This window comes from Lithobates pipiens, unplaced genomic scaffold (genome assembly GCF_037356315.1).
Source record: "Lithobates pipiens isolate NorthernLeopardFrog02 unplaced genomic scaffold, aLitPip1_a1.2 Scaffold_10, whole genome shotgun sequence".
NCBI classification, from domain to species: domain Eukaryota; kingdom Metazoa; phylum Chordata; class Amphibia; order Anura; family Ranidae; genus Lithobates; species Lithobates pipiens.
Window position 1 is genome coordinate 160,764,906 of NW_027507686.1, and position 22,817 is coordinate 160,787,722.

The 22,817-nt window shown below is 43.2% G+C and overlaps 1 protein-coding gene across 1 annotated transcript in view; it reads right to left on the bottom strand.

Annotated features, from left to right (window-relative positions):
- Positions 1-32: 32 nt before the first annotated feature.
- POLA2 (DNA polymerase alpha 2, accessory subunit) overlaps positions 33-22,817 on the bottom strand; it is a 164,547-nt gene continuing 141,762 nt past the window's right edge. The window contains exons 17-19 of the mRNA XM_077458701.1: positions 7,433-7,495; positions 4,114-4,240; positions 33-335 (exon numbers count right to left, since the gene is read on the bottom strand). Coding sequence (XP_077314827.1) covers positions 192-335; positions 4,114-4,240; positions 7,433-7,495 — 334 coding nt within the window. The 3' untranslated portion in view covers positions 33-191. The remainder of the gene's footprint in view (positions 336-4,113; positions 4,241-7,432; positions 7,496-22,817) is intronic.

Consider the following 22,817-nt stretch of genomic DNA (forward strand, 5'->3'; position numbering starts at 1 on the left):
GGCGGGCTCTTTGCTAAGACAACAGGCGGCTGTATATGTAAATACTTTATTTATACAATACAAAACATCGCAGATAATAGTCCGTTCATCCGCCTACATCTCCCAGTACAGAGCTCCATACACGCCGCTCTCCCAGTACGGATCCCTCTTCGGTCCTCCCCATACAGATCTCCATACACTCCGATCTTCCTTTATATTTTCACCACCTGAGCGGATATACAGGGACACCTCCTGGGCTCAGCGTTCTCTCTCTTCACCAAGAAGCGGCCATATGTTCCTCCTACCAGTCCTTTAGTCAGGCGGCCAGGATTGATGCAGATGCTCCCTGAGATGTCCTGTGGAAAGGCAGAATAAATATTTTACCATCTGATCATCCATAGGAAAAGCCCTAGAGCAGGCTTAGCCTCTGCTCTTACAGCGGTATTAGCCCGGTTCACACCAGTGTGACTTGTCATGTGATATGACAGATCAAAGTCGCATGACAAGTCGCAATCTGGCTATGGAGCCATTCATATAAGTGCCACTCCGACTTGCACCAATTTTGAAAAGGTTCCTGCACTATTTTTAGTGAATGTCATGTGCGAATTTCATTGAGATCTGTGCATGAAGTCGCACAGATGCCAGGAAGCCGCACATGAAATCACACTGAATTTCAAAGCCACATTGGATGTGAACCAGGTGATAAACCCCAAAGCAAGCTTTATATTGCAGCTTACCTATTCTGAGATCAGATGGCTCCATTCCTTTTCTTTAGTGCCAGTTCACATAGGTGCACTGTGTGAATCACATGCCATGTCCATGCAATTTCTGCCATACAGATAGTATGGCCGAATTCACATCGTATTCAGACCAAACAGGGATGGGACCCTTTTTTGGGCTACACCAGAATTGGATCGCATAGGATGTTCACACCCATGCAATCCAATTCATGTCCAAACTGTCAGTTTGCAGTGCAATATGCGAGCTGAAATAGGGGCGTCATTAACTTTGTATTGACACTCCCAGCCGTTCGCATATGGTAGCAGCATCGCACCTATGTAAAGCAGCACCAAGTCTCTTTCCATCAGGCTCATGCACACAGGGCATCTGAAAAAACCTTCTGAATGTCAGAGCTGTTGTCAGGTAAATGCAGCATTAAAAACCCTGCTAAAAAAACCCCCACATATTTCACATGCATTTGGGCACGTTGATGTCCGTGTAGCATTTAAGCGCAAATGCATTCTACTGGGCAGAAATATTTATTCAAGCCATTAGAATACACTTCCACTCTTCACATTTTAGCACACTTGGACACTTTTTCCTGCTCAAATGCTCCTCTTAAGAACACACCTTTGGTGTTTTTTTTCAGCCTGTAAACACTCCTCTCAATACACCTGTAAAGGCCCCTGTGTGTATGGACACATAGGCTTACATACAGAGTCTTTTACAGACTGAAAAAAACCTCTCAATGCCTATATAAGTGGTGTTTGTTTTTAAGCTGTGTGTGTATGATCCCTTATATTTTCACCTGGTAATCCTGCCAGTAGGTCTGTTTTTCAACAGCACAAGCTATCCTGCAGATGTAGAAGTTAGTGTTGAGACAAACTATTTACCACAAGCAGGTGTGAATCCAATGATCAACTTTTTTATGCAAGACCTTTATTTCAAAAGTGAAAAAATATTTGCTGTAACTGGTTATAAAATGTTAGCTGGATTTTGGCCTCAATTTTTTAGTGTGTTTAAACCTGCCAGTCCATCGACACTTCCCTTCCCCCAAAACAATGCTGCTGTCTAAGGCTGGATTCACACCTATGCATTTTTTTTAATGCTTTTTGCATATTTGCACTACAGTTCATTTAATACGTTTCCTATGGAACACGTTCTGTAGTGCAAATATGCAAAAAGCACTAAAAATCCAAACGTGTGAATCCAACCTAAAGGTGTCTCTATTGCTCCTCCATCCAGAGTGGAAGCACTCTAAGCCCTTGTACACACGGTCTGAGATTTCGACAACCAAATCCGTCGGATTTTGTCTGTCGGATCTTGTCCGAGACTGTTGCATACACATGGTCGGACTAAGTTGTCGAAAAATCCGATCATTCAGAACGTGATGACGTAATTTCGTTACGATGGGACTACGTTCAGGCTAGTAGCCAATAGCTTTGATGTAGGAATTTGATCGGAGCATGCGTGGCACTTGGTCCGATCAAAATTCTCTACACATGATCGGAGTATGTCCGATTGAACCAGTTGGTCGGAAAATATTTCCAACAAGTTGGAAAATTGGGTCCGACGGAATCAGTCCGATGCATACCACACACAGTCGGATTATCCGACAACACGGTCCGATAGGACACATTCCGACGGATTCTCCGACCGTGTGTACAAGGGCTAACACAGGAGGTGCGTTACAGACAAGATCATCAGGTAAAAATAGTGGGGGGAAAAGCCTAAACAAAGAAAACAAATGCAGCCACAATATATTACATTTTTAGTTTTGGTTATAATATGGTTTTAGAGCTTTCCTGCACAGAGATGCATGATATCATACAAGGTAAACTGCAGGCCCATTTTCAATCCCAGGCGACAGCTGCAGCACTCAGCCGCCCACAGTAACGAATGGCTGTATTAAGGTATATGCCATGCTTGTGTGAACAAAGTAATGACATACCTGTGCCCAGCCATTTATTACTATATGGGAGGCTGTACGCTGTAGCTGTCTTCCAATAGTGAAAATATAGAATTACAAAGATACCACCCCATCAGGGAAGCATGGCATAATTGCTTGGCTTGTCAAAGCCAAAGGCGTTTCCTTTTTCAGTTTTAGATGGGGGTAAAGAATGGTTAACAGCCGAGGCAGGATATTTTTTTTTTAGGTTCAACTGGGGAGATTTACAGTCACTTCCTGTCTCAAAAACACAACCAGAGGCGAGTGAAAACCCGACAATGGGAAGCTGACACAAAAGTCCTGTAGTTTCTGCTCTACGTGAGCGGGCAGCAGCATCTTTGCAAGCTCATTTGATTGTGACGTGCTGCTTGCATTCAGGAGCTATAACATCCCCAATGAATTATGGCAGCTATTACAGTGCAGTATTAGCCGCACCTTGCACTAAGCGCCTAATGCAAAAAATGCAGAGGAGCGGCCCCAGTGAAGGTGATGTGATGGCAGTGGGAAAGTCAGCACATTTATATATTGTCTCTGAACTGAACAACATACAGAACTGTGGCTACAAGGGAGAATATTCAGAAGTTCTGAAGAATGTAGCCACCCTACTACAGGAACTTGTTTTGGATGTTTTTAGCTGGCAGAATCAACAAGTATTTTTTATTAAAATAACATTACGCATAACATGCGGCAGCCTCCCTCTTCACCCCAACCCTATAGCCACCTACAGATACCCTAATTGCCTACAGTTCCCCCTAAACTCCCATAGTGGTCCACTGTGCCCCTCAACCTCTCACAGTGCCTCCAAGTCTCCCAGGAGCCCTCCGCCCCCATTCCCCCCAGGCTCCCAAGCTTGCTGAAGAGCTTCCATCCTCCCATAGTGCCCCCCAACCCCCAAAAGTGTCCCACAGTGCCCCCAATCCCTGCAGTGCACTTTAGTCTAAAACAGTGTCCCTGGTGAGTGCGGTGGAGAACCACAGCCCCCTTCTGAGACCTTATTTCCCACAGTTGCCCTCCAGAATACCCTACACAGTCACCAAATCTGCTGCAGAGTCCCCGATCAGTCTTCATAATCCTCACCCACCCAATCTTTTTATTCCCATTACTTTATTGGGTTAGTATAAACAGTTTTTCTTTTTACTGTTGAATTTACTGGGCCCTGGTCTCAATAAGGTTGAGACTCACTGCTCCAGACAGTTTAGACAAGGTATCATAAATATTGCATGTACTTTAAGCTTTTTAAAAGAGATATGCTTTAATCTCCCCCATCTATCAAAATGGAAATGCTAGTTTTGGGTGGGTATTATATGTTACTAAAGTGGAAATCACAGTTTTTAGCAGCTATGAAACAATCATAATACAGTTTTTTAATCTTGACCTTAAGATATGGCTAGCTCCAGCAGCTAGCCTTTTATCTGTCCAGAAAAACAGACAACATATATGAGCTCAAATTGAAAGCAGCGGCTAACCTTGATGAAAAATCGAAGCTCTGATGGTACAATAAAGACATCTGGTGTGACTGGCATCATAGCAAATGTGTACATTGCTTCAAAATCAATATTTATCTCCTCATTTGGTGGGTATAATGGGTAGTAACTAGGAAACAAAAAGTTATTTGAATAAATAAACATGGTATATTTTGATAAAAAACAACATTACTGGAAATTCAGAGTAAATAGACATTAAGCCAGTCATCCACAAAACTGGACTTTTTCCTAAACAAGCTGCAAAACCCCCCTATTGAATGTCATCCAACATCTTCTAATGTTTGCATATCTACAATAGATAAGTAATGGTAATGCAATTAGATATCCTAACTACTCAGACAATTGTACTTTAATTGAATGAACAACAATTACAGTCTGCGTCTGAGTAGCTGCTTTTTCAGCATTGTTTTCTTTTGAAGTTAACCTACAGTGTCTACATCCATAGTCTATATTAGATAATTCGATGAACTTCTGTTCTGCCCTCTACTATGCTAATTACTGGACTCCAATTCTCACTTAACATGATCCAGTTGCAGTTTCTGTCTGTAGCTGCAACATTCACAGAACACCATCATCAACCAGGACATGGACAAAACAAGGCCTAGGCTGAACATTAGATCAGTACTGAGGACTTATTGCAGTCTATTATTAGGATAACAGGGGGTATGTGACGAAGGACATTCAGAAACGTTAAGCACTCCTTAAAGTGGAATTTTAGCTTACACCTAATTAGCCTTAAATCTGCCCCCACCCATGTCGACTAACCTAAAAAATAAATATAAATTATATATATATATAAATTATATATATATACATACATACACACACACACACACACACTTATATACTTAAGACAGCCATACATGGATCGAAAGCAGGGGTCTATCAATCAGCTTGAGAGCATAACCAACCTGTTGGGTTTTTCCCAAACCATCAGTGCCGCCGCACCTATAGCTGGCATCACTGATCACTGTATTCTGATAGTGATGAAGTCTCATTGCTGCCAGAATACAATACTACAGCGAAAGTGATTCCCTATCCACCCGGAAGTGTGGATGGGGGAATTGAGGCATTTTCTTTCTTTCAACCTGCTGGTTAAAAAAAAAAAAAAGGATAAAAATGCATAAGGTACTGGCTGTCTAGCTTATTTTCAGGCCGCTCTGATCTGGTCAACATGATCTCCCTTGTGTCAGCCAGTTGTATCACATGATCGATAATGTATTTCTATAGGCGGATTCTCCTTTATTCTAGTAGTAGCCCTTAACACATCGCATCGCTCTGCACACTGACTGGTTAGAAAGTTGCAGCTTGTGGTCAGTGGTTACGTGCCCCAGTTGATTGTTTGTTGGCCCTGCAATCCTCCTGCCAAGATGCTGTGTTGTACTGTATAGAGTCCTGTATTCGTTTGCAGCCATTAGGTTGGCTGTAAACGAATACAGGACTCTATACAGCACAACACAGCATCTTGGCAGGAGGATCGCAGGGCCAACAAACAATCAACTGGGGCACGTAACCACTGACCACAAGCTGCAACTTTCTAACCAGTCAGTGTGCAGAGCACTGCGATGTGGAAAGGATTACTACTAGAATAAAAGGAGAATCCGCCTATAGCAATACATTATCTATCATGTGATAGATCTCCCACCCAGTCAGTCCTTTCTATATAAACCTACCACATTATACAGACCAAGTTTTGTCTTCCAAGGCTCTGAGGAGGAAACCCCTCAAAGCGCGTTAGACATTTATTCAGCTTTTACCCTTGCATGGGGATCAACTTTTATGATTTTATCAAATGAGAATATTGTAACTTATTTATGAACAAGTAGTATTTTCCTTGTATTTATCTATTTGTTTAGAATAAACTATTATCTTGATTGATACGTTCGGTCACACGCCTTTTTTTCTCCTTTCCTACTGAGAGTGATCCAACAACAGCTACTAAAGTCTTGAGCGATGACATCACCCACAGGCTTCAATCGCTCCCTTCCTTCCCCTGCAGTTGTGCTGGCTGACACAGCAGAGCTGGATTCCATGACTGGACTGGTATGACCTGAAAGTAGGTCAGTATATACATCCTTCTAACCGTTAATTAGGGGACAGTTTAAAGGCTAGTTAGGTTTAAGCTGGAATTTCATTTTAAAGTAAACCTGTCATCAAAGAAACATGAAGGCTGCTTATGCTTCATGTTCGTCAGAAAATTCTAGTTTCTGGCTGCTGCGCTGACCCTTTTACTTTAACAGTTGAGAGCCTGCAGATAGGGATGGGAGTGCTATATTTTCTGACCTGCATACTTGTCCTGACTCAGTATTGAAGCCAGTGGACTGACATAACAGCCAGGCGTCTAGCATTTTCAGAGCATAGACTGCAATGGCAGCCCCCAGATTTCCCTTAAGATGGGTTTATTTTAAGGTATTGCAGATGGCACCTGCCCTGATGTTACATTCAGGCAAGGATCATGACTATTAGGGGTATTCCTAGTGCACACACTAGTTTCTGTTCCCACGGAAAGATCTCCCAGGTCCGCCATCATATCAGCAAGGCCATGAGGCCAGAATCAAGGCACAGCACCTATAATGGATGTTTATAAATACAGATACTACACTGGATCTTATCTCACCTATGGCTAGATAAAACAATTTCTAGAAAATTTTTAGCCCATCTAATCAATGCTCTACTCATTAGGCATTCTTATAGTTGTCAAACACACAAGGATTTATAATCAACCTAGGTTGATGTGATTGCAAACAAGCCATTAAAAGATGGAAAGGTGAAACAAATACTCTATTGTTCTGCATTTTGGGATCAACTGAAATCATCAATCAAAAATACAACAGATCAATCCTAAATGTAAGATTGTTTAAGCCATCTATCTGTATTGCAGTACTCTGGTGCAGACACAAATATGTTTTTGAGTAATCCAATCAAACAGATGGTCTTAATCTAAATCTTAATCAGTTAAATTACATTGATTGATTGATGGAATTTTAATAATACATATGTGGCTACCTTTAGGGCTTGTTCACACCATGTCTGTTCAGCTGTGTTTTTCTGTACACCACCTCACATGTATGATGTGAACAGGGCACAAAAAAAAAAAAAAACACAATTGTTTTCAGATTCTGCGACAACTATTTTAACTCTTAAACAGCACAAAAAAAGGACTTTGTAAACTGAATTTTTCCCCTTTGCAATCGCTGTGGAACACCAGAGTTGTTACAATGCAGACAGTTTTCCTCTTCTAAATATTACATACGAGCTTATCTCAACTCAAAAATTACCTTACAATTATACAAGAATTTACCTTCTCTGATTTAGGATTTGTCTGAGAATTCGACTGAACCGATCTGGAGCACCAGCTGTCCCACTAGGGGTAATTAAACATAAGAATTTGATCATGTTAAAAATTCAATCAAAGAGAGACTGTCACCTCTGTCAAGTCAAATCACACTATTCTGTATATAAAATTCTATACACTCAGGGTAATTTATAAAACTGTGTCCTAGACACCCTTTGGTATTCCATTGGGGCACAGCAGCAAAACCGCCAGTGTTTGCACTAATTTCATGTACTGGTCACAGACAGGTACATGAATCTGTCTGTGTCTGCACTGACATCAGTGACCACACTGGACACTCCTTCCTCAGTTTACTCACTTCTTTTTCCTAACTGGCAGCAGTAAGAACTACCTGAATTTGTCGCACATGTTGGTAATATTAACAAAAATGGTGCAAATGCTTGCCTGAATTAGGTGCAGGTAGTTCTTAAGGGTACTACCATCAAAGAAGTCTGTTAGGGTGGAATGTGTTTAACAGTATGAATGCATAATCAATATACAGTGAATCCAGAAAGTATTCACAACGCTTCACTTTTTCCATTTTGTTATGTTATTCCAAAATGGATTAAATTCATTACTTTCCTCAAAGTTCTACAAACAATACCCCATAATGACAATGTGAAAACATTTTTTTGATTAAAAAAGATTTTAAACAAACACTGAAAAAAAAAAAAAAAGAAATAAGTATTCAGCCTTTGCCATGACACTCAAAACTGAGATCTGACGCATCCTGTTTCCACTGATTTGTCTTGAGATGTTTCTACAACTTGATTGGAGTCCAGCTGTGGTAAATTCAGTTGATTAGACATGATTTAGAAAGGCACACACCTGTCTATATAAGGTCCCACAGTTAACAGTGCATGTCAGGGACAATGAATTGGCTCTGAGTCAGGATTGTATCAAGGCACCAAAAAAAAAAAAAAAAAATGTCTGCAGCATTAAGGCCGGGTTCACACCGCTGCAATGCGGGAACGCCGCGAATCCGCGGCGTTTTCCCGCATCGCACACCTCCCGCCGGCAGTTCACACTGCCCTATGCGGAAGGCTGGGAGTGTCAATGATATGTTAATGACACCCCCAGATCCGTCCGCATATCGCAGTGCGATCTGCCGACTCGCACAGGAATCGGATCGCATGGTGTGAACCCCCATGCGATCCGATTCTGTTGCGGACCAAAAAAAGGGTCCCGTGCGAGTTTGCTGCGGGAGCGATGCGAATTCAGCCATACTATCTGTATGGCTGAACTCGCATCGCTACGGAGATCGGATGTGATTTGCGGTGCGAATCACATCCGGATCTCCCCCCCGCAGCAGTGTGAACCCAGCCTAAAGATGCCAATGACCTCCATCATCCATAAATGGAAGAAGTTTTGACCCACCAGGACTCTTCCTAAAGCGGGCCGCCTGGACAATTTGAGCGATCGGGGGAGAAGGGCCTTAGGGCCCTTTCACACTGGGACGTTTTTCAGGCGCTACAGCTCTAAAAATAGCGCCTGAAAAAATCTGGCCCTTTCACTCCAGTGTGAAAGCCGGAGGGCTTTCACACTGGAGTGGTGCTCTAGCAGGACGGTGAAAAAAGTCCTGCTAGCGACATCTTTGGAGCGGTGTATTCACCGCTCCTACCCATTGAAATCAATGGGGCAGTGTGGCAATACCGCCGGCAAAGTGCCGCTTTGCGGCCGGTTTTAACCCTTTTTTGGCCGCTAGCGGGGGTTAAAACCGCCCGCTAGCGGGCGCATACCGCCGCAAAAACGATGGTAAAGTGGCGTTAAAAATAGCGCCACTTTACCGCTGACCCCGCTCCTGCCCCAGTGTGAAAGGGGCCTTAGTCAGGGAGGTGATGAAGAGCCCGATGGTCACTTTGACAGAGCTCCAGCGTTTCTCTGTGGAGAGAGGAAACCTTCCACAAGAACAACCATCTCTGTAGCAATTCACCAATCAGGCCTGTATCATGGAGTGGCCAGGCGGAAGCCACGCCTCAGTAAAAGGCACATGACAGCCCACCTGGAGTTTGTCAAAAGGCACCTGAAGACCTCTCAGACCATAAAAAACAAAATTCTCTGGTCTGATGAAAGATTAAACTTTTTGGCCCGAATGGCAAGCGTTGTGTTCGGAGGAAACCAGGCACCCACTCCTTACTTGACCAATACCATCCCTACAATGAAGCATGGTGGTGGCAGCATCATGTAGTGGGGATGTTTTTCAGTGGCAGGAACGGGGAGACTGGCCCGGATCGAGGCAAAAATGAATGAAGCAATGTAGAGAAACATCCTTGATAAAAAAAAAAAACCTGCTCCACAGAGCTCTGGACCTCAGACTGGGGTGAAGTTTCATCTTCCAATAGGAAAACTACCCTAAGCACACAGCCAAGGTAACAAAGGTATGGCTGAAGGGCAACTCTACGAATGTCTGAGTGGCCCACTCAGAGCCCAGACTTGAACCCGACTTAACATCTCTGGACAGATCTTAAAATGGCCGTGCATCGAGGCGTCCCATCTAACCTGATGGAGCTTGAGAGGTCCTGCAAAGAAGAATGGGGAAAAATTGCCCAATAGGTGTTCCAAACTTACAGTATCATACTCAAGAAGACTTGAGGCTGTAATTGGTGCCAAAGGTGCTTCAACAAAGTATTGAGCAAAGGCTGTGAATACTTGTGATTTTTTTTTTTTTTTTTTTTTTAAATTGTAATAAATTTGCAAAGTTTTTAAACAAACTTCTTTCACAGTATGGGGTATTGCTTGTAGAAGTTTAAGGACAATAATAAATTGAATTAATTTTGGAAGAAGGCTGTAACATAACAAAATGTGGAAAAAGTGAAGTGCTGTGAATACTTTCCAGATGCACTGTACAACAAACAATACTCATCTGATCTATTAAATGAGATCTATCATGCAGCAAAACCCCCCTCTGAAAAGCTTTTGCTGAAGAATGCACATACTGTATACTAGTTCTATGAAAAGAGACTTCCCTCACAATGAACCCAATGGCTTCAGTTTAACTGTTCTGGAAACAATTTACTTCCTGTGAATCAGGAATAGATGCTTCCATCAGGAGGGTTCTAGGTAAGTAAGGGCTGTTAATGGGTTAGACCCCTTTAAAGCCAAGCCCTTTATATTTTTTAATAAATGCAGTACTGGACTGATCATGCAATATGTGCTTGCAGTGTGAGCAAATTTAAAATCGTTAGACTTACAAATAGTCATAATTTCACTAAAGTGAAGTATTTTAGGTCACTAAAATACTGTACATGCCCACATGTAGTCTTCTCAGTGAAATAACCAACAGTGTCTTCCCACATTGAATGCATCCTGATCAACTATTTTACCACAATATTTATTATGGAAAAACAACCTCAACGTGGCAGCATTCATTATCAGTGCATCAGGGTTTAACTGGCAGACAGAAGCACAATATGTATGGACACTTTCAATTTACTGTATAATCACAGCTTCCAAGTAGTGCAACCAACCACATCACAGAAAAAAAAGTAGCCAATCAACATACACAGTTTAATTTTACATAACAATATGAACACCTGGCATGACAGAGGGGTTATACAAAAGCAGAATTTAAATTGACAGTAAGGCCGGGTTCACACCGCTGCGATGCGGGAACGCCGCGAATCCGCAGCGTTTTCCCGCATCGCACACCTCCCGCCGGCAGTTCACACTGCCCTATGCGGACGGCTGGGAGTGTCAATGATATGTTAATGACACCCCCAGATCCGTCCGCATATCGCAGTGCGATCTGCCGACTCGCACAGGAATCGGATCGCATGGTGTGAACCCCCATGCGATCCGATTCTGTTGCGGACCAAAAAAAGGGTCCCGTGCGAGTTTGCTGCGGGAGCGATGCGAATTCAGCCATACTATCTGTATGGCTGAACTCGCATCGCTACGGAGATCGGATGTGATTTGCGGTGCGAATCACATCCGGATCTCCCCCCGCAGCAGTGTGAACCCAGCCTTATACACAAATTCTATCCAACTGACTTATGCAAATAAACAAGGCAACACTTCACCACCCAAACCTTAATGCAGAGATAGAAAGTTAGACCCGGTTCACACAGGGGCGACTCATCAGGCGACTTAGCCGCCTGACAAGTCACGTCTCGTTCTGTGCAATGGAACCATTCTAATTGGAGTGATTAGAACGGTTCCATTGCACAGAACGAGACGTGACTTGTCAGGCAGCTAAGTCGCCATTGCACAGAACGGGACGTGACTCAAGTCGCTCCGACTCAGAAAAAGGTTCCTGTATGACTTTTGGGGCGACTTGCATTGACTTCTATACAGAAGTCATTTTGCAAGCCGCCGCTAAAGTCGAATCCCGGTCGCCTGAGGCAGTCACGCTGCAAGTCGTGCCGCCTCAGTGTGAACCGGGTCTTACACATACATTCTACCCTTGAGCCCAGGTTCACACTAACTGCAGGAATGAAATTGTACACGTTCAGCTGAACTCGCACAATTTCATTCCCACATGTCAGTCCTGATTTCGGGGGAGATTTCAGAGATATCTGTGCGGGTTTCTGCACAGATATCAATGGAAATCGCACCCCGAAATCAGCAAAAGTTATTTCCTAATCGTTGCACCGATTAGGACCGTACTATTGCCGCTGATTTGGCATGCGATTTGACATGGAAAATTACACCAATGTGAACCAGGGCTGACTTATCCTATACACTTTTTCAAAGTTGTGTGCAAAACAGTTTTTATGCATTTATAAGTTTAAAATATAATAATATAACAATAATATAACGCCAAACTCCAAGAAACCTAAAAATTCCTCACTGCAAGGGTTAACTGCTTGTTTCTGTCTAGGGAACATGAAAAGTAAAATTTACTTACATGATACTCTGCTCCTACAGGCTCCTGGCTTCTCCAGTATGCTTAGCCACTCCCCGCAGCTTTTTTCTAACTATGCTTCAGCAGAGTATGGTACTCTGCCATCAAGACCAATACAGGGACCATAGCCCTGCACTGGACGTGAGGATGTCAAAAGATCGAACATAGAGCGCGATCTGCCCAAGGTGCGGAGGGGATCAGGTAAGTAAAACTGCCTTTACTGTTCCCTACATAAAATTAGCAGTTAATCTTTGCAGTGTGGGCACAAGCAAACTGCTAGAGCAGGGGTGCCCAACCAGTGGCCCGCGGAGCCCTCTGATGTGGCCCGCGACCTCCTGCTCTGGAATGGCTGGTTGGCAATCTCAGAGCATCAGTATTGTGAATGAAGGTGATGGTACGAGACAAAAGGCGAAGCAGAGAGGCATAAGGTGCTGGTTCCTGTGAAGCGCCGCCTCCTGTCGCAGGTGGAGTGATACCAAATGCACTCTGCCTGGGACAGCAACAGTCGGCGATACCTGAATGGAAGACTGTTATTATAGGTAAGTTTATTACTAACATCACAATGTATATATGGTCATATCTGTTCTTTAGTGGTTACTGAGCTGCTTTCAAACTGATTTACATGTGCAACGCAGCGCAACTGTAGGTTACCTGCACTGAGACATAGACTTCTGTTGTTACCTGCCAGTTTGGTGTGCTTTCAGAAAGTGAACTTCACCTGCAGGATATAATAGATGTCTATGGCAAAGTGCAATTAACCTACAGGAAAGCCACTGGTGCACTTCTCTGTGGTAAAACCCAGCGCATCAGCTTGAAAGCAGCCTTAGACCCCTTTCACACAATCAGTCTGACCCAATTAGACCCTCTATTCACCTCTATGGAGCGGCAGATGTAAACAAACTACTGTCCATTTACACCCGCCTACCTCCAATCTGATCCGCAAAAAAAATTAAATAAGAGGATCTGTTCCCTTCCATCTGAGCAGATCAGATTGGAGGGCCCATAGAGTAGAGTAGGCGGTGTCATTATCCACTGTTCATAAGCAGAGTCCACTCATTGAGGCCCGTGACCAGTTATCAAGTCGCTTAAGTGGCCCTCGCTCTTCAAAAGGTTGGGCACCCCGTGCTAGAGGGAAAATATTTAAGTTTTCTGAAAATTGGCTTTAAGCACTGGCTTACTAATCAAAAACTGAAATCAATTAGTGTAGATGTTAGCGAAGATTTATCAGACAACCCACATCAGGAAGCAAGACAAATTAGCATTAGTGGTACAGGTTTTCATTAGGATAGTGGATGTCTGTCTAATCCATCTGAAAAGTAGTATTTAGTAGGAAAGTCACTAGATTCATACTATATCATCATTAAACACATTGAAAATGAGAGAAATACAGAGGAGGTCATTGCTGATACAATTTTGTAAAATGCTAGCTACTTAGCTTTCACTTGCTTGAAGGTCCCTGAACCAGAAGCCAGTAAACTCCTGATCTGCATACATCTCCCTAGCAATCATTCATAACATCTTGAAAACAACTATTCAGAATTCCAATTGGGGTGCCAACATGAGAGGAGACGTCAGAATTGTCACCTACCATATTTCTCTTAGAATCGCCTAGAGGCGATTCAGTTCGCATTGTGCGCTATATAAGTATTTCATTCATTCATTCATTCAGAAAGGATTTTCATTTAAATAGAACAGTCAAGTTTTTTTACCTTTTAAAATTCCAATACTATGGGGGAAGGACTTGAAATGTTAAGTTTTTTTTTATATCCGCATTGGAGAGGATTCCTTTCACATCCTGCTGGTTCACTAAGACAGGACATTTGTCTAAAATGCACTCTTAGTAGAAGAGTCAAGGTTTAGAACATATAGGTCTGCGAGTACCTGTGTATTGTCTTGTTGAGTATTAGTGTCAGGAAGCTAGTTGTTGGGTAATTTGGACAGGGTATAAGCCACAATCCTCATTAAATAGGTATGCTGCCAGGCAGGTGTGGAGAGGTGACTCGTTGTACATCTTGCGGTATGTATGCGTTCCTTGATCATCCGATCGAGGGTGAATACTGCTGTGCAAAATGTAAGCACAGAAGTCCCTCCGTACTAAAGGAGAGCCAGGAACATACATGGCAGGTGCCAGCACAGAGGCGGGTGGAAACAGAGGTGCAGGCATGGGTGGCAGTCAGGACGGGTAGAAGGGGGAGTGCCAGGAAGGCCAATCCAGGGCTGGAGCATCCCAATAAGTATGCTCCATTGAGTGACATTGGTAAAACTAGTCAGGGACCAGCACTGCTGAAGCTGAGGGACTCTCCTAGCTGCCAGGGTAAGAACTCTTCCAGCAAGAGCGGGGGGGAAGCAAAGGGAAAGGAAAGATTCTGGTGGTAGAGGACTCAATTTTTGAAGGACAGAGGCCAATCTGCAACAAGGACCTGAAGCGCCGAACTGTATGTTGTCTACCAGGCGCTCGCATTCGGCACATCATGGATCTGGTGGACAGATTACTGGGAGGGGCTGGGGAAGACCCGGCTGTCATGGTGCACGTTGGCACCAATGACAAAGCCAGAGGCAGATGAAGTGTCCTAAAGAACGATTTTAGTGACTTGGGAGATAAATTGAGGAAAAGGACCTCCAAGGTAGTATTCTCAGGAATACTACCGGTAAAATCGAGCCACACCAGAAAGGCAGACAGAGATTAGGGAAATAAACAAGTGGCTGAAGAGCTGGTGTAGTAAGGAGGGGTTTGGGTTCCTGGAGGACTGGGTGAACTTCTCAGCTGATAACCAGTACTATAGAAGGGATGGACTGCACCTAAATGAGGAGGGGGCAGATCAGCTGGGAACAACGATGGGCAAAAAGTTAGAGGGGTTTTTAAACTAGGTGATTGGGGGGGAGGATCCAGAGGTAGAGATAGCCAGCGTAAACATATTCCAGAGGGTAGAATTGGGGGGCATTAGTGATAGGTTGACCAAAGCACATAAACCCAAGGTAAGTATAGTAGCAAGTCCTAGTTGCAATCTCAGAACACCCAATAAGAGGATAAAATGCGATCGGTCTAAACTACGTGGCATGTTCACCAATGCCATGAGCCTGGCGGACAAGCTGGGTGAACTAGAGATACTGTTGTACGAGAAGGATTTGGATTTTGTGGGAATATCAGAGACCTGGTTAAACAGCTCTCATGATTGGTCAGCAAATATTCAAGGGTATACCCTTTATCGCAAGGATAGAGAGGGTAAAAAAGGGGAAGGGGTATGCCTATATATCAAGAATAATGTACAAGTGAATGTGAGAGATGACATCACTAAAGGGAGCTAGGGAGGAGGTAGAATCCTTATGGGTAGAGCTCCAAAGGGATGATGCTAGGGGGAAAATAATACTGGGAGTATGCTATAGGCCCCCTAACCTGAGGGAGTAAGGGGAGACAGATCTCTTTATCACAAATTGGATTACCAGCAGTGATAGGAAGTGTTATCATAATGGAGGATTTTAATTATCCAGACATAGACTGGGCGGATGGAATCACGCATCCATCTAAGGTTCGCCAATTCCTAAATGTTTTGCAGAACAATTTTATGGGTCAGATGGTAGACGCACCAACTAGAAGGAAAGCTGGATCTACTGATTACCAACAATACAGACCTCATCAAAGATGTGGCTATACAGGGCAATTTAGGTAACAGGGATCAAAGGTCAACTGGCTTCAGTATAAATCACACAAATGGGAAACATAAGGGGAATACAAAGACACTGAATTTGAAAAAAGAGCCAATATCACTAAACTACAAACCTCGCTAGAAGGCATAAATTGGGATAAAATCTTAGGAATAAAGAAGATGGGTTTGCTTTGAGAGCATATTAAATAAGGGCATTAGCCAATGCATCCCATTGGGTAATACATTTAAAAGAGCAAAGAAAAGTCCTGGATGGCTTAACTTAAAAAAAAAAAAAAAAAAAAATACAAGGTTGAGGGAAAATCATCAGTATTCAGACTTTATAAAGAATGCAACAAGAAATGTAGGGGTGCAATAAGGACGGCTAAGATAGAACATGAAAGACACATAGTGGAGGACAGCCAAGAAATCCCAAGAAATTCTTTAAGTATAAACAGTAAAAAAGGAGGACAGACCAACGAGGAAGGACATCAGGTTACAAAGGATGGGGAGATGCCAAAGGTATTGAATTTATTCTTCTCAGTCTTCACGAGGGAATCAGGGGGCTTCAGTAACCAAAACTGCAGTGTTTATCCTCAAGACACATCACAGGAAGCACCTCCATGGTTAACAGAGCACTGAATTAAAATTAGACTTGGGAAACTTAACATTAATAAATCACCGGGACCAGATGGCTTTTAACAGAGAGTACTTGGGGAACTCAGTCAATTACCAGACCATTGTTCCTAATTTTTACTGACAGTATACTGACTGGAATGGTAGCAGCCGATTGGAGAAAATCCAATGTAGCACCAATATTTAAAAAGGGCACAAAATACATCCCTGGGAATTACAGACCAGTAAGCCTAACATCAATAGTATGTAAACCCTTGGAGGGGGTGATAAGGGACTATATACAAGATTTTAGTAATGAGAACGGTATCATTAGCAGTAATCAGCATGGATTCATGAAGAATCGTTCTTGCCAAACCAATCTATTAACCTTCTATGAGGAGGTGAGTTGCCATCTAGATAAAGGAAGGCCCGTAGACGGGGTGTATCTGGATTTCTTATCATACATCACAGGACACAGAGCCATAGTAGTTACTATGTGGGTTATAAGCCACTGGCACGCCCTAAGACAAAGTGCACTCCCTATATAACCCCTCCCACTACTGGGAGTACCTGTTTTTTCACCAGTGTCTAAGGTGTTGGTCACGAGTAAGACTTCTACAGTCACACAGAAGCCTAGAACTATTGCAAAAAAGATGGCTCCCCTGAGAGTAATATGACTGGTCATAGTGACACTATGAAAGAGATTCTATTCTCCAGGCCTCACGGCTTATGCTAGGGCTGGTACAGGTGCGTAGAATCTTATGGTTGAAAAATTGGTCAGCCGAAGCGCCATGCAAAAAGCTCTTGGCCAGTTTCCCATTTCAAAGTGAACGAGTTTTTGGGGACTATCTGGATAAATACATACAAAGAATTTCTAAATGGGAAAAAGTTCCCTTTTACCGGTTAAGAAGTTTAAGCATTTTTCTTTTAGGCGAGCTTCTTCTCCTGTGACAGGAGCATCAGCCCCCAGTCACGACTGCCTCCGTCAGGTTCAAGAGGTAAACCTCAGGGTCAGTCCCAGGGTCAAAAGAGGCCCTGGGGGAGGAAACCCACTAAACAAAATACTAAAACCTCCTTATGAAGGGGCGCTCGAGTGGGGGGGGAAGCCTTCTTCAGTTTTCAAGGGTCTGGCAGGAACAATGTCAAGACAGATGGGTGGCTTCTTCAATATCTCTAGGTCTCGTCTCCTCGTTTACTCTGATCAAACGTTCCCAGAGATCCAGTAAAAAAAAGTTGTCTCTCTTTCTAGGCTTGTATCATCTCTTGTCTCAAAGAGTGATATTGGTGGTCCCCAATGGGGATTTCAGACCCATTTTAAATCTCAAAGATCCTTTAACAGCAGAGATCCCGATGATTCATTTAAACCATCCAGTGCCTGCTCTCATTTATTCAGTCACATGTAATTACTAGAAATCAATTACGGATACCGTATATACTCGAGTATAGGCCGACCCGAATATAAGCCGAGGCCCCCAATTTACCCCCAAAAAACTGGAAAACTTATTGACTCGTGTATAAGCCGAGGGTGAGACATGGCTGTCCATCCCTGTGTGTCCGTCCATCCCTGTGTGTGTGTCCGTCCATCCATCCCTGTGTGTGTGTCCATCCATCCATCCATCCCTGTGTGTGTGTCCGTCCATCCCTGTGTGTGTGTCCGTCCATCCATCCCTGTGTGTGTGTCCATCCATCCATCCATCCCTGTGTGTGTATCCATCCATCCATCCATCCCTGTGTGTGTGTGTGTGTGTGTGTGTATTCATCCATCCCTGTGTGTGTGTGTGTGTGTGTGTGTGTATCCATCCATCCATCCATCCATCCCTGTGTGTGTGTGTGTGTGTGTGTGTGTGTGTGTGTGTGTGTCCGTGCAGCCTTGTGTGTGTGTCCAGCCTACCTGTGTCCCAAGCCTCCGTCCCGAGCCGCCGTCGTCCCGTGCCTCCTCTGTCCCGTGCCTCCTCTGTCCCGTGCCTCCTCCGTCCCGTGCCTCCTCCGTCCCGTGTCGTGCCGATGGATCGCCGCTCCAGGATCGCCGCTCTTCTCGGCGGCCATTCTACAATTCAAAAGCCGCGCCTCCGTCCTCCGCCTGTGATAGGCGGAACACTCAATTTCCCAGCAGCCTGTGTTCCGCCTATCACGGACATCCTCTCATACTCGTCCGTAGTATGAGAATGAACAGATGTCCGTGATAGGCGGAACACTGACTGCTGGGAAATTCAGTGTTCCGCCTATCACAGGCGGAGGCGGAGAAGGAGGCGCGGCTTTTGAATTTTAATGTCCGCCGTCTGTCTGCTCGATACGCTGATCGAGCAGTCAGACAGCGGTGACTCGAGTATAAGCCGAGGGGGCACTTTCAGCCTCAAAAAAAGAGGCTGAAAATCTCGGCTTATACTCGAGTATATACGGTAATTACATCTTTTTTGTCAGTTTTTCCCCCTTCTTTGGGCTATTGGAGGACTACTACAAGGAAGAATATAAGCAGAATATCATATATAGTACAATAACGTCTATTTCTGGTTTTGTGCATGTTTTTTACTTTCCAGCTGGAGAAATTTATCATTTTTTCTTGATGACTGATTGTGTATTTATGATCGCACTTTCTGGGCCATCTCGGAAGGGAACAGAGTAAACTACTTCCATGGTATGGAAATACGCAGTTATCTTTAGAAATTGTCCAGGTTAGTTCTCACCTTAGTTAGGTTGGGGATATTTATAGGTGTAAGATAGGGAGTGCCATATGTTAGGGGAGGGAGGGAGTCATCCACTGCATCACCATACCCCCTCTCTGTTGAGAGGAATAACATTTTTAAATGTATTTTTGTAGAGGTATGGTCTATCGGGGAATTGGTATAAATACATTTTTTGTATAGGGATTTTTTAAATGGGGTTTGTACTAGGGATTAAGGGGTATTATATGCTTTTTTTAAAATAAATATATGTACTTTAACTCTTTAGGGTGCACGTTGGTATATATTTTTTGTTTTTTCTTCTGGATAGAGTATCAGAATTGGCGGTTCTTTCTTGTAAAGAGTCATATTTGATTATTCATAAGGATAAGGTTGTATTGCAGCCTCCTCCTTATTTCCTACCGAAGGTAGTGTCAGGTTTTCATTTAAACCAGGATATTGTTCTGCCTTCATTTTTTCCAGAACCTCATTCTGTGGAAGAAAGGTGTCTACATTCTCTTGATGTGGTGAGAGCTGTCAAGGTCTATTTGAAGGCGACCGCTCATATTCGCAAAACAGATGTTTTGTTTGTGTTGCCAGATGGTCCTAGAAGAGGACAGGCAGCATCTAAATCTACCATTACTAAATGGATTTGTCAAGTGATTGTTCAAGATTACGGTTTAAAAATTAAAACTCTCTCCACCAGGGCTGTTAGTGCTTCTTTGGCAGTGCATCACCAAACCTCCATGGCTCGGATATGCAAGGCTGCAACTTGGTCTTCAGTCCATGCATTTACCAGATTCTATCAAGTAGATGTAAAAGGTCATAAGGATATCGCCATTGGGCAGAGTGTACTGCAGGCGGCAGTATAAGTCCTCTAGTCTCTTAGTGCCCTACTTTTGTTGTGTCTCCCTCCCTTCAGTTGCCATTGCTATGGGACATACCATATAGTAACTACTATGGCTCTGTGTCCCGTGATGTACGATAAGAAAGTAGGATTTTTAAAACAGCTTAAAACCTGTAAAATCCTTTTCTATGACGTACATCACAGGACAGAGAGGTCCCTCCCTTCTTTGGTATACACGTGTTGCTTTGCTACAAAACTTAGGTACTCCCAATTGTGGGAGGGGTTATATAGGGAGTGCACTTTTTGTCTTAGGGTGTGCCAGTGTCCATCACCTGAAGGTGGCCTATAACCCACATAGTAACTACTATGGCTCTGTGTCCCATGATGTACTTCAAAAGAAAATAATTTTACAGGTAAGCCGTTTTAAAAATCCTATTTTTGCAAAAGCATTTGACACAGGTTCCCCATAAATGTTTACTGTACAAAATAAGGTCCGTTGGCATGGACCATAGGGTGAGTACATGGATTGAAAACTGGCTTCAAGGGCAAGTTCAGAGGGTGGTGATAAATGGGAAGTACTCAGAATGGTCAGGGGTGGGTAGTGCAGACCCCCAGGGTTCTATGCTGGGACCAATCCTGTTTAATTTGTTCATAAACGACCTGGAGGATGGGGTAAACAGTTCAATCTCTGCATTTGCGAACGATACTAAGCTAAGCAGGGCAATAACTTCTCCGCAGGATGTGGAAACCTTGCAAAAAGATCTGAGCAAATTTAATGGGGTGGGCAACTACATGGCAAATTAGGTTCAATGTAAAATAATACATTTTGGTGGCAAAAAATATGAATGCAATCTACGAGACCTCTGGGGGAATCTAGTATGGAAAAGGACCTGGGGGTCCTAGTAGATGCTAGGCTCAGCAATGGCATGCAAGCTGCTGCTAACAAAGGAAACAGAATATTGGCATGCATTAAAAAGGGATTCATTCCAGAGATAAAACGATAATTCTCCCGCTCTACAAGATTCTGGTCTGGCCGCACCTAGAGTATGCTGTCCAGTTCTGGAGTTTAACAAGACTCGTGGCCACTCATTAAAATTAGACAAAAAAGAGGTTTTAACCTTAAAACTAGGTAGAGGGTTCTTTACTGTAAGAATGGCAAGGATGTGGAATTCCCTTCCACAGGCGGTGGTCTCAGCGGGGAGCATCGATTGTTTCAAGAAACTATTAGATAAGCACCTGAACGACCACAACATACAGAGATATACAAGGTAATACTGACATAAAATCACACACATAGGTTGGACTTGATGGACGTATGTCTTTTTTCAACCTCACCTACTATAACTATATATGCCAGTTTTTTGTTCCAGCAAACAATCTCCTTTTTATTGTTATGGCACTTGTGTAGAACTATAGGGAAAACATTTTTTTTGTTCCATTTTGGATAGCGTAAGAGTGGGTTATGACCCCTTTCTAATTATTTTTACCATCTGTGTCCCATTGGGGAGATTTGCCATCACACCCTATCCCATAGCCAAAAAAAGGAAGTGAGAGGAAATCTCTGCAAGTTAAAGTGGTTGTAAACCTCAGATGTAAAATATGAACAAAGCATATCCCTCTATAATGTACATGTATTAATTAAAAGTGCCAAGTGTCATTTCTATCTACCACTTTGTTCCTCTGCTATCAGCATTAATCACTTCTGACAAGTTTTCCTGACACCAAGAGAAAAATAGTGACAAGGGAGGGAGCTCAAACTGAGTGACAGCCTCAGCTCTGTTCATGTGTGCAGATGCATCACTGAGCTCTGCAGTGTAACTTCAACTCTCCGTCCCCTTTTTTCTGAACTCTCAGAAATGCTTTATAAATCCAGCAGTTTAAACAGATGTAGATAAGACTGCCGATAGACAGATAAAACTTATTTAGGAGGATTTGTTTAATTTCTGTGTATCCCTTCACTGGTTATATGTAAGGGTTTACAAACACTTTAAGGGAATCCACTGGGGACCCCAGGCCACCAGAATTGGTGTCCCTATTGGAAGCGTTTCCCTATACTGTTATTCTGGTGTCAATGCAAAATGAGATTTTCTTTTGAAAATAATAAACAGGACAAATAGAGAGGGTCAATAAGAACACAGTTTGTCCAAATCTAACAAAAAATGTTTTACCTTTAGATATACTTAATATGGAAGTAAACTCTGAGATTTTATATATATATATTTTTTTTTTTCCTAGCAAGGTAAAGGCATAATGTGCTAATATGCATTGCATACTAGCACATTATGTGACACTTTCCTACAAATGAAGCCTGCGTCATCCTCGCTGGAGGCCGCATCCATCTTCACCTGTCTTCCTTCCAGGGCCATGGATTCCGGCTGTTGGACTGTTTGGAGCCACGTGACATCACTCCAACGTATTCACGTGGGTGCCGCCGGTCACAACACTGACTGACTACAGAAGAAACGCCATGGGCGGCCATTCCTTCAGAGCACATGCGCCAATTACATCATCGGTGCAGTATACAGTAACTATCTCCTAAACAGCGCACGTTTAGGAGATATTTACCGTACCTATAGGCAAGCCTTATTCTAGGCTTACCTATAGGTACGGTAAATATCTCCTAAACGTCCTGACTACAGGAAGGTTTACAACCTCTTTAAAGGAAGGAGAAAACAGCAGTAAAAACCTGACAAAGATTCTACTCATTCCATGCACTACCCAAACCTTAAAACATTTTTACTGGAGT